The 12,699-nt window shown below is 46.1% G+C and overlaps 1 protein-coding gene across 1 annotated transcript; it reads left to right on the forward strand.

Moving 5' to 3' along the window:
- The first annotated feature begins 10,416 nt into the window (after positions 1-10,416).
- LOC132510134 (ferritin light chain-like) lies at positions 10,417-11,222 on the forward strand. The gene is made up of 3 exons (XM_060131924.1): positions 10,417-10,518; positions 10,684-10,842; positions 10,877-11,222. Exons 1-3 carry the CDS (start codon positions 10,417-10,419, stop codon positions 11,108-11,110), a joined length of 495 nt encoding a protein of 164 aa, XP_059987907.1. The 3' UTR covers positions 11,111-11,222.
- Positions 11,223-12,699: the final 1,477 nt, after the last annotated feature.

The following is a 12,699-nucleotide window of genomic DNA, read 5'->3' on the forward strand; positions in this document are numbered from 1 at the left end:
GCATGAATTCCATCTCCTTTTCGGCACCAAAAGAGGGCCAGTAAAATTGCACACGCACCATGCACCAGCCTCCGTGCTCACTATGACTTGGTCCTCAGCCAACAGGGTGTCGATGGTGGTACAGTTCTTTAGTTTCTTGGGTTTTTGTTGTCTTTTAATATTTATTTATTTATTTGCTTTTTTTATTTGGCTGCACCGGGTCTTAGTTGCTGCTTACAGGATCTTTTAGTTGCGGCATGTGGGATCTTCGTTGCGGCATGCGGGATCTGGTTCCCTGACCAGGGATCGAACCCAGGCCCCCTGCATTGGGAGCTCAGAGTCTTAACCACTGGACCACCAGGGAAGTCCAGTACGGTTCTTTGAAAAGGAGGCAGGGGGTAGAAATAAGGTTCTGTGGTGCAGTTTGAGCCTGTCAAGCCAACATTTTTTAGGATGACTTTTACTAGATAATGATATTGTCTACCACTGTGTAAAAAAACTACCCTCCCCTCCAAAAAACTTAGCTGCTTATAACATATTATCTTACATTTCTGAGGGTCAGGAATCTGGGAGTGGCATAGCTGGATGGTACAGGCTCAGGGTCCTCAAGAGTTTTCGGTCAGGATATCAGCTGGGGCTGCTGTCACCTGGAGGCTTGCCTGGGGCTGGATGTTATACTTCCAAGATGGCGTATTCACATGGCTTTTGGTTGGAGGCCTCAGTTTCTCTTGGCACCTAACTTCCCCCAGGGCAAGCAGTCTAAGAACAAGCAGGAAGCTAAGATGCCTTTAATGACTAGTCTTCGAAGTTGCATACCATCATTTTCTCTTTTTATATTCACTAGAACTGAGTCACTAAGTCCAGATCATACTCACAGGGTGTGTCAAAGAATTTGCAGACATATTTTTAAGAGAATGTCAATTTGTGTATATATTTTAAACCACCACACTAATACTATTTTTAAATGTACAGTTGAAATATAAACAGAAAAGTTCACAAGTTAAAAGTGAACAGCTTAGGGCTTCCCTGGTGGCGCAGTGGTTGAGAGTCTGCCTGACAATGCAGAGGACACAGGTTCGTGCCCCGGTCCAGGAAGATCACACATGCCGCGGAGCAGCTAGGCCTGTGAGCCATGGCCGTTGAGCCTGCGCGTCCGGAGCCTGTGCTCCGCAACGGGAGAGGCCACAACAGTGAGAGGCCCGCGTACCGCAAAAAAAAAAAAGAAAAAAGAATCTGCCTGCCAATGGAGGGGACACGGGCTCTAGCCCTAGTCTGGGAAGATTCCACATGCCGCGGAGCAACTAAGCCCGTGCGCCACAACTACTGAGCCTGTGCTCTAGAGCCCCCAAGCCACAACTACTGAGCCTGTGTGCCACAACTACTGAAGCCCGCGGGCCTAGAGCCTGCGCTCTGCAACAAGAGAAGCCACCGCAATGAGAAGCCTGTGCGCAGCAACAAAGACCCAATGCAGCCAAAAATAAATAAATTTTTTTAAAAAGCCAGTCATTTAAAAAAAAGTGAACAGGGCTTCCCTGGTGGCGCAGTGGTTGAGAGTTCACCTGCCGATGCAGGGGACACGGGTTCGTGCCCTGGTCCGGGAAGATCCCACATGCCACGGAGCGGCTAGGCCTGTGAGCCATGGTCACTGAGCCTGCACGTCTGGAGCCTGTGCTCCGCAACGGGAGAGGCCACAACAGTGAGAGGCCCGCATACCACCAAAAAAAAAAAAAAAAAAAAAGTGAACAGCTCAATGAATTCATGAAGTGGACATGTTTGTGTAACCACCACCGAGATTTAGAAACTACACCTGACCAGCATTCCCTGAACCTCAATCATTACCCTTTCCTTCTACCCCAAAGGTAACCCCTATTCTTCTAATACCATTGCAATAAGGTAAGAAAAGAGAGACTATAGGATAGGAAAGGAAGAAAACTATCATTATTCTGAGATGGCATAACGGTACATATAATCAAAGAGAATCCAACGGAATCTATAAATTACTAAAAATCAGTGAGTTTAGCAAGGAAGCTGAATAAAAGGTGACATAAAAAAATTATCTCTGTATGCCAGTGATGAAAGTTTAGAAAATGAAAAACTTTCAATGGTGCTATTTCTAAGTAGCATAAAACTAAAAAATGTCTAGGAATCCAACAAAAGATAAGTTATGATCTCTACATCAAACTTTAAAATATTATTGCGAGAAGTTAAAGACCTTAACAAATGGGGAATTATACCATATTCATGGTTTATAAGATGTCATTATAAAGATGTTACTTCTCTCTGATTGATTTATAGATTTGAAGATAGCAGGTATGAGATTTATTAATGTGGTTCTGTTTGTACCAACAAGACAGTGGGAACTGGGGGATCTAAAATCTCTCAGAGGATGAATAATTATTCTCATTTTATATAGTGCTATGGACTCTGTGTCCCTCAAAATTCATATGTTCAAGCCCTAATCCCCAATGTGGTGGTATTTAGAGATGGGGCCGTTGGGAGGTAATCAGATGAGGTCATGAGGGTGGAGCCTCAGGATGGGATTAGTGCCTTTTTAAGAAGACAGTCTCTCTCCCTACCACGTGAGAATACAGCAAGAAGGCAGCCATCTGCAAACAAGGAAGCAAGCTTTTCACCAGGCACTAAATCTGCCAGCACTTTGCCCTGGGATTTCCCAGCCTCCCGAACTGTGAGAAATAAATTGTTTAAACTACCCAGTCTCTGGAATTTTGTTATAGCAGCCTGAACTGAGGAAGCTACAGAGGAGGAACTAGGTCCAGAGAGGATAAATTATTTACACAAGGATACATAGTTAATGGGTAAAAGAACCAGAATTACAACATTTTATATTCCTCCTAGAGACAATGTATTCTAGGGATAACTGTAATCCCATTTTCCCCCTACACGGATATCATTTCATTGAAGTTCAAGCAGATGAACACCTAATCCCAGAATCCCATTTTGGGGATCTGTTTCCTGAGGTCACTCTTTGCACCAAGAACCACAGCAGTCAAGACTCAACTGAGGGACTTCCCTGGCAGTCCAGTGGTTAAGACTCCATGCTTCCACTGCAGGGGGCACAGGTTAGATCCCTGGTCATGGAACTAAGGTTCTGCAAGCCACACAGCGCAGCCAAAACATAGAAAATTTTAAAAATTAAAATTAAAAAAAGGTAAACATGGTAAAAGACTCAACTGAATATCACTATCCCTGTGGCCATTTTTAGCGCCCTAAAGGTTAATTGCAGTAGCTATTGGATCCCCCAAGTCACTTATTTCAGTTGGAACCTCATCACAGTCAACGTGGATGCTAATATATGATTTACCATGATGCCACTGCAGAGTACGGATTACTAGCATCCCATTTTTTGGCAAAGAGCTCATCACTACGTTCAAATCCTAAAAAACAACTAAAGCACCTCCAAACCCCATCTTTTGGCAATCTGCTTCTTGCCAATATTGATGTCAGCCAAGATATATTCAGGAGGGCTTCCCTGGTGGCGCAGTGGTTAAGAATCCGCCTGCCAATGCAGAAGACACGGGTTCGATTCCTGGTCCGGGAAGATCCCACATGCTGCGGAGCAACTAAGCCCATGTGCCATAACTACTGAGCCTGTGTGCCTAGAGCCCTTGCTCTGCAACAAGAGAAGCCACAGCAATGAGAAGCCCGTGCACCACAACGAAGACCCAACGCAGCCATAAATAAATAAATAAAATAAAATAAAATTAAAAAAGATATATTCAGGAGACAGAAATCACACCAGTTATTTTCACAGAGATGATTTCGTATAAAGAAATGTTACTTAGGTATGAAGTGTTGGTAACCAGGTAACTGAAAAGGCAGAAAGAGAGCCCTATGCTGTCATGGTCGTAGTAACTACGGGAAGCAGCTAACACCCCTGGTGCAGGAAAAACAAAGGATATAGGTTAGAATTATGAAAACTAAACACTTGGATGAGAGGCTCAGTGAAGATGAAACTCAGACCATAAGGAGGAGGGGATTGTTCAGATGGTGCAGGTGTATCTGACCTCAGAGGACCACCAGGGACTAGGACCTTCCTTGGAAGCACCCTGAAATGGTGCTGGCATCTGTGAGGGTGTGCAAGATTTGGAAAAACTGCAAACTAGATTTAGCAGCTGCTACAGGAAGGAACTGCCTCATCTGAGGTAAAGAAGCTGTGCTGGGTGATGCTGATGAGAACAAGAAACTGACAGGAAATAAGCAGAGAGCAAACCGGAAGAGCCCAGTCCCACTGCTTCCTCCAGGCTTCTACAGTCCCTTTGGTGCCCCCTATTGGCAGAGTCGAACACAGCCAGTTGGCAAAGAAGAAGTGCGGTTTGCAGTGTCCCAGAGTCCCAGATTCACAAGGGAGTGAATTTGAAACCAAGAGGTAATAGCTTAATAACTGTGCCCACATAACTGTAGTGTGTGCCAAGGACTAGCGGCTATGAGTAATCCAATTCCGTACCCCTAAGGCCCAAATGTATCTTTTAAAGCATGCTTGAATACCTGAGAGTAATTATTTTCCTGGATAGCTAGTCTGAATGTTGTGTTAATGTTAATTCTATAAAAGTTCTATTGTGGTTTTAATGCAAATTCAATCAAAATCCCAATGAGATTATTTTTTAAAGAATTTTATCCAATTATTCTATTTTTTTTTTTAAAAAGAGAAAGAAAGGAAAAAAAAGAGCTAGTTGAAAAGCGTAGGAGCGTTAAGAAGATGAGAAAGTAGAAGCAACAAGGCAGGAAACGAGCGAGGAGACTATCCAATTATTCTAAAGGTCTTCTGAAGAAATAAGATGAGAGAAGCAAAGTTTTTTTTCTACAGAAGTGTAATAAGATGGGTCTAAAGCCAATATATTAAAATATAAGGTAACACTAATCATGTGGTTCTGAAGGAAGATTAAAAAGATGATAAAATGGACTTCCCTGGTGGCGCAGTGGTTAAGGCTCCGTCTGCCAAGGCAGGGGACATGGGTTCAAGCCCTGGTCAGGAAGATCCCTCATGCTGCAGAGCAACTAAGTCCGTGCGCCGCAACTACTGAGGCTGCGCTCTAGAGCCCGTGAGCCACAACTGCTGAAGCCTGTGCATCCAAAGCCTGTGTTCCGCAACAAGAGAAGCCCCTGCAATGAGAAGCCTGTGCACCACAGCAAAGAGTAGCCTCCGCCCACCGCAACTAGAGAAAGCCCACGCGCAGCAATGAAGACCCAGTGCGGCCAAAAATAAAAAATATAAGTAAAGAAATTTATTTAAAAAATAGATTAAAAAAAGATAAATATTAAAATTTCATATAAAATAATATCTGACAAATATGTTGTTATAAAGCAACCAAGAATAGTGAAATTATTCAAAATATTATGGGGGGGTGAAAGTTTTTTCCTCCCCTGACATCGAATAGTTTTTCCACACTAACTAATTCTCTGATTCTCCAACACCAGCTAGGTGTCTAGCAACTCAATTCAATTCTGACACTAACCCTCCAGAGTTAGCCCGGACCCCGCAGGTTAAGACCTCAGGTGCTGGCTGCAAATGGGGTGCCCAGTCTTCCCCCAGTGCTGCCCAGCCAACTACAAATTCAGGAGTTCCCATGATCCATGCCTCTCAGGTTCAATAATTTGCTAGAAGAACTCACAAAATTCAGGAAAGCACTTCAGTTACTATTACTGGCTTATTCTAAAGAATACAACCCAGGAAGGGCCAAAGGGGAAAGAGGCATAGATAGGGCGAAGCATGGGGGAAGAGATGCAGAGCTTCCATGCCCTCTCTGGGCATGCCACCCTCCCAGCACCTCTATATGCTCACCAACCCAGAAGGTCAACAATTCAGGGGTTTGATGAAGGTTCCATTACCTAGACATGATTGAGTCAATCACTGACCATTGGTGATTGAACTCAATCTCCAGTCCCTCTCCTACCCCCAAGAGGCCAGAAGGTGGGGCTGACAGTCCCAACACTCTAATCACTGCTTGGTCTTTTTGGAGACCAGGCCCTCTCCTGAAGCTACCTAGAGGCCCCTCAGCCCAGAGCCATCTCACCAGCATACCAAAAACACTTTTTATCACTGAGACATTCCAAGGAATATTGTCTTTTAGGAATTTTTAGGACCTCTGTGGCAATGAAGGGGCAAAATACACCACTTTGGCATAAGGATTATTTTGAACTGGAGGCAAATGAGAATCAACAGATGCAGAAAGAAGCCTTCTCAGAGCTACTCTTATCTGACTAAAAGCAGAAATTTCTGAGAAATGAAGACTTTCATAAATCCCCTCTCCCAGGGCAGTTTTTAAAAGTTAATTAATTAATTTCTTGGCTGCGTTGGGTCTTCGTTGCTGTGCGCGGGCTTTCTCTAGTTGCGGCAAGCAGGGGCTACTCTTCATTGCGGTTTGCGGGCTTCTCCTTGTGGTGGTTTCTCTTGTTGGGGAGCACGGGCTCTAGGCACGCAGGCTTCAGTAGTTGTGGCTCGTGGGCTCTAGAGCACAGGCCCAGTAGTTGTGGCGCTCGGGCTTAGTCGCTCCACGGCATGTGGGATCTTCCCGGACCAGGGCTCGAACCCTTGTCCCCTGCATTGGCACATGGATTTTTAACCACTGCACCACCAGGGAAGTCCCCCCAGGGCAGTTTTATGACCGTGAAGAAGATGGAAAGTTGACAACAAGATGGGTCTTATCTTCCATTAGTTTTGCCCATATATATATCCTAGTCACTTTCCCACAACTTATCACCCCTAGCCTAAAACTTTTTTTTTTGTCACATTGCATCTCCACAATTTATTGTTCTTTGTTAAAAAGGTATATAAGCTCTCAGGCCTATCCACTCCTTTGGGTCTTCACTTTTCTATGAAGGCCTCCACATGCATACTTAATAATAAAACTTTTTCCCTGTTACTCTGTCTTTATCAGTCTAATTTGCCCCATACACTGAACATAAGAGGGTAGAGGAAAAAAAGTTGTGTTTTTTTCCCTCTCCTACACCAGGCATTAATGACAAAGACCAAATACTTTTTATTAAACCACAGAGTTATTGCTTAAAATATATAAAATTTAGATCCTTTTCTGATATATTACTGTAAAATAAATTCCAAATAGATCTTAGGAAAAATAGAAGAAAATTGAAAAAAACTTTATTTGCATAAGCCCTCTGGGGTAAATCTGTGAAACTCATCAAACTTCTCCCCTGAAAAGTGTTACTCCATGTTATAAATTGACTTGTGTCCCCCCAAAAATATATTTTGGTGTCCTAGCCCCTACCCCCGTATCTCAGAATGTGACTGACTGGGAAGACAGTCTTTACCAAGGTAATCAAGTTAAAATCAGGTAGGGACTTCCCTGGTGGTGCAGTGGTTAAGAATCTGCCTGCCAATGCAGGGGACACGGGTTCGATCCCTGGTCTGGGAAGATCCCACATGCCGTGGAGCAGCTAAGCCGGTGCACCACAACTACTGAGCCTGTGCTCTAGAGTCGCGAGCCACAACTCCTGAGCCTGCGTGCCACAACTCCTGAAGCCCGCGCGCCTAGAGCCTGTGCTCCACAGCAAGAGAAGCCATTGCAAGGAGAAGCCCGCAAACTGCAACGAAGGGTAGCCCCTGCTTGCCGCAACTAGAGAAAGCTCGCGTGCAGCAATGAAGGCCCAACACAGCCAAAAATAAATAAATAAAATTTTTTTAAAAAGTGAGGTAACGAGAATGGGCCTTAATCCAATATGACTGGTGTCCTTATAATAAAAAGGCAAGTTTGGACACAGACACACAGGGAGAACGTCACGTGGACATAAAGGCAGAGATTGGGGTGATGTTTCTACAAATCAAGGAACACCAGAAGTTGCTAGACAGCCACCAGAAGCTAGGAGAGAAGCCTGGAAAAGAGTCACCCTCGCAGGCCCTGGAAGGAACCAACCTTGCCTCTACCGTGACCTTGGACTTCTGGCCTCCAGAACTGTGAGACGATCAAGGCCTACTCTTTAAGCCACCCAGTGTGTAGTATTTTGCTACAAAAGTCCCAGGAAACTAATATACTCCCCTGCCCCTGGCAGTAAGCCCTCGGTGGCAATGTTTACAAGTTAGTCAAAATTCAAGGGAAGGTTAACAGAAGCTACCTTAGTTCTTTTAAGCAGAATGGGTTGAATACAAGGAAATAAAGACAGAAACTGTCAGGAAGGGTTGGAGGAGAGGACCCTGGGCTACATCTCTGGGAAAGTCTCTCAGAACAGCGCTGCCAAAGCACCCTTACAGGGTAGCTATTATCTCCTGCAATCATGAAAGCAGAAACTAGGGAGCTCCCGCACCCCAGCCCACAGCAGTGGCTGCAGGAGCACACAGACTTAACTGCTGGGGGAGTCAGTTTCATTAGAGGCTCAATGAGCCATAAAGCCTAGTGTTCATACCCTCTGCAGGTCCCTCCCTTTCAGTCTGGCTTAGTGACGTGCTTTAACCAGAAGAATACAGTGGAAATGATGCTAGGATGGTTCCAGACCTAAGCTTAAGAAATCCTGGCTTCTCCATTTTTGTGCCCTGGGGACCCTTGGGCTGCCATAGAACAAGTCAGGCTGCCCTGTTGGAGAGAAACTCGTGAAACAGACCCCATGGAGAGGGAGAGTCCTGCCATCCCATTTCCCAGCTGACACTTCAGCCTGATGCAGTGACCAATGCCCAACGACCACAGCAAGGCCAGTGAGTCCAACTCGACCCAGGCATGAGCAAATGCAATGGCTGGCTTTTAAGACTGTGGCAAAAGACATGGAAACAACCTAAATGTCCATCGACAGATGAATGGATAAAGAAGATGTGGCATAGATATACACAATGGAATACTACTCAGCCATAAAAAAGAATGAAATAATGCCATTTGCAGCAACATGGATGGACCTAGAGTCCATCCTTACTTCATACTAAGTGAAGTAAGCCAGAAAGAGAAAGACCAATACCGTATGATATCACTTATATGTGGAATCTAAAATACAACACAAATCAACACGACTGTGAAACAAAAACAGACTCACAGATACAGAGAACAGACTTGTGGTTGCCAAGCGGGGCGGGTAGCGGAGGGAAGATTTGGGAGCTTGGGATTAGCGGATGAAAACTATTATATATAGGATGGATAAAAAACAAGGTCCTGCTGTATAGCACAGGGACCTATATTCAATATCCTGTGACAAACCAAAATGGAAAAGAATATGAAAAAGAATGCAGGGGCTTCCCTGGTGGCGCAGTGGGTGAGAGTCCGCCTGCCTATGCAGGGGACACGGGTTCGTGCCCCGTTCCAAGAAGATCCCACATACCGCGGATCGGCTGGGCCCGTGAGCCATGGCCGCCAAGCCTGCGCGTCCGGAGCCTGTGCTCCACAACGGGAGAGGCCACAACAGTGAGAGACCCGCGTACAGCAAAAAAAAAAAAAAAAAAAAGAATGTATATGTGGGGACTTCCCTAGTGGTGTAGTGGTTAAGAATCCACCTTCCAATGCAGGGGACACGGGTTTGATCCCTGGTCTGGGAAGGTCTCACATGTCGTGGAGCAACTAAGCCCGTGCACCACAACTACTGAGCCTGCTTTCTAGAGCCCGCGTGCCTCAACTACTGAAGCCCAAGCTCTCTAGGGCCTGTGCTCCTCAACAAGGAAAGCCACGGCAATGGGAAGCCTGTGCACTGCAATGAAGAGTAGCTTCCGCTCGCTGCAACTAGAGAAAGCTCGCACAGCAACAAAGACCCAACACAGACAAAAATAAATACAATTTTAAAAAATATTAGTAAATTGACATGCTGATATTCAGCCAGTAGACCATAATACGGAAAAAAAAAGTATATAGGTATAACTGAGTCACTTTGATATAGAGCAGAAATTAACATATTATAAATCAATGATACTTCAAATAAATAAATTGTGACAAAATACGCATAATATAAAGTTTACAATTTTAACCTTTTTTTTTGTTTGTTTTAATTTGGCTGCGTTGGGTCTTCGTTGCTGTGCGCGGACTTTCTCTAGTTGTGGAGAGCGGGGCTTACTCTTCGTTGCGGTGCGCGGGCTTCTCCTTGCGATGGCTTCTCTTTGTTGCAGAGCACAGGCTCTAGGCGCGCGGGCTTCAGTAGTTGTGGCGCACGGACTTAGTTGCTCGACAGCATGTGGGATATTCCCGGACCAGGCATCGAACCCCTGTACCTTGCACTGGCAGATGGATTCTTAACCACTGCGCCACCAGGCAAGTCCCTGCCTCGCGTTTTCTTTCAAGAGTTTAATAGAGTGCGCTCTGCGGCCCCTCTCCCCCCGTCCCGATCTGTCTCTTGCTTCAACAGTGTTTAAATTCAACAGACCCAGGGACGCCCCTTTGCTCCAGCCTCCCACCAGCCTCCAACCTTTTTTCCAGTCGCAACCTTCGAATCAGCCACTCAGCCATCCTCGCTCAATGGGACCAGCCAACACCATTTTTTGGGCTTAACTCCTCAAACATGAGCTCCCAGATTCGTCAGAATTATTCCACCGAGGTGGAGGCCGCCGTCAACCGCCTGGTCAACATGCATCTGCGGGCCTCCTACACCTACCTCTCTCTGGTGAGGGTCCCCAGGACGCCCCCAGCCCAAGTTCCCCTCAGCTGCGCACCTCCGGCCCTCTGCGCACGTGCTGGCCTTCTTTGTCCAGTCGGATAGTCAGAGGCGGAGTCCGCATGCCTGGCCCCGCCTCCTGCTAACCGTTATTCCCGCCATCTCTTCCTGCAGGGCTTCTCTTTCCACCCGGAGGATTTGACTCTGGAGGGCGTGGGCCACTTTTTCTGCGAATTGGCCGAGGAGAAGCTCGAGGGCGCCGAGCGTCTCTTGAAAATGCAAAACCAGCATGGCGGCTGCGCCCTCTTCCAGGATATGCAGAAGCTGTCCCAAGCTGAGTAGGGTCAAACACAGGACCTGGTGGTAGGGTAAAACCCAGGACGCTGTGGAAGCCGCTGTGTTCACGGAGGAGAACCTGAACCAGGCCCTTGTGGATCTGCATGTCCTGGGTTCTACCCATGCAGACCCCCACCTCTGCGACTTCCTGGAGAGCCACTTCCTAGATGAGCAGGTGAAATTCATCCAGAAGATGGGCGATCACCTGATCCGACCTCCGCAAGCTGGCTGGTCCCCAGGCTGGGCTGGGCGAGCATTTCTTTGAAAGGCTCACCCTCAAGCATGACTAGGAGCCTGCAGATCCCAGCAGCCTTTGAGGAGCCCCTCTGGTGTCAGGGCTTCTGCCTGAAGCCCCTCTCTGAAGCCAGTAGGCAGCTTGTTAACCACACTGGAGCCCTCTCCCCAGCCATGGACCAAATGGAAACAATAAAGAGCTTTATGCAGAAAAAAAAAAGTTTTATAGTTTTAGCTCTTACATTTAGGTCTTTAATTTTGAGTCCATTTTGGTATACGGTATCACATAAGGCTCCAACTTTGTTCTTTTGCACATGGATATCCAGTTTTCCTGATACCATTTGTTGAAAAGACTGTCCTTTCCCCCACTGAATGGTCCTGGCAACCTTTCATACCAGGGTTTATTTCTGGGCTCTCTACTCTATTCCATTGTTCCGTATGTCTGCCTTTATGCCAGTACCACACTGTTTTGATTACTGTAGATTTATAATAATTTTTGAAATCTGGAAGTGTGAGATCTCAAACTTTGTTCCTCTTTTTCAAGATTGTTTTCACTATTCAGTGTCCCTTGAGATTCCATATGAATTTTAGGTTGGATTTTTCTATTTTGATTAAAAAAGTCACTGGATTTTGATAGGAATTGCATCAAATCTGTAGATCGCTTTGGATAGTATGGACATCTTAACGTTATTGTCCTCCAAGCCAAGTTTACGAGATGTTAACAAATTTTAATTACATGTGTGGCGCACAGTACTGGCTTAAACGTTCCTCAAGACACCGCATTAGTTCATCCTATCAATAATATCACGTTAATCAGACTGGATAAACAAGAAGCAGGAAGTGCATTAGAGGTATTGATAAGACACATGCTGTCCAGGGGATGGGAAATAAACTTTACAAAGTTTCAGGGACCTATCACATCAGTGAAGGTTTTAGGAGCCCAGGCATCTGAGGAGTGGGCAGTACCTACTGGAAAGGGAAGGACAAATACTGCATCTTACCACTAAGAAAGAAGTCCACGCTCTTCATCCTACGGGCTCAGGCATCTTCAGGTTCTGGAGGAAGCATATTCTACACTGGGAAATACTGCTCTGATCCATTTTTTGGGGGACACGGAAGACTTCTAGCTTTGAGTGACTCCCAGGCCAGGAAAAGACCTGCAGTAGGTACAAGCTGCAATGCAAGCAGCCCTGCCGATTGGGTCATGGGACCCAGAAATATCTGTAGATTGGCAAAGATGTCACACACGGTTTCTGCCAAGGATTCTCCCGACAGAGAAAGCACAGTGTCGACCCCAGGGTGGCGAAGCAAGGCCATGCACCATGTTCCAGAGGAACTCCTGGTGTGCCACTGAGCCGACAGAGATGTAGGATCAGAACACAGGCTATCACACGACATGCAGCCAGCATGGCCCATCGTGAGTTTATTCTGTTGGAACCCCCAAGTATTTCAGGGTGGGCGGATACAACAGCGGTTCATCGGGAGGTGGATCCTAAATCAGGCATTAGCAGGACCGGAAGACACAAATAAGCTGCATAAGCAGGTGGGTCAGACCCCCGTGACATTCACCCCCCGCCCCGCCCGCTTATGACTGCCCCCGCTTATGACTATATTGGACAG

Source organism: Lagenorhynchus albirostris, chromosome 19 (genome assembly GCF_949774975.1).
Source record: "Lagenorhynchus albirostris chromosome 19, mLagAlb1.1, whole genome shotgun sequence".
NCBI classification, from domain to species: domain Eukaryota; kingdom Metazoa; phylum Chordata; class Mammalia; order Artiodactyla; family Delphinidae; genus Lagenorhynchus; species Lagenorhynchus albirostris.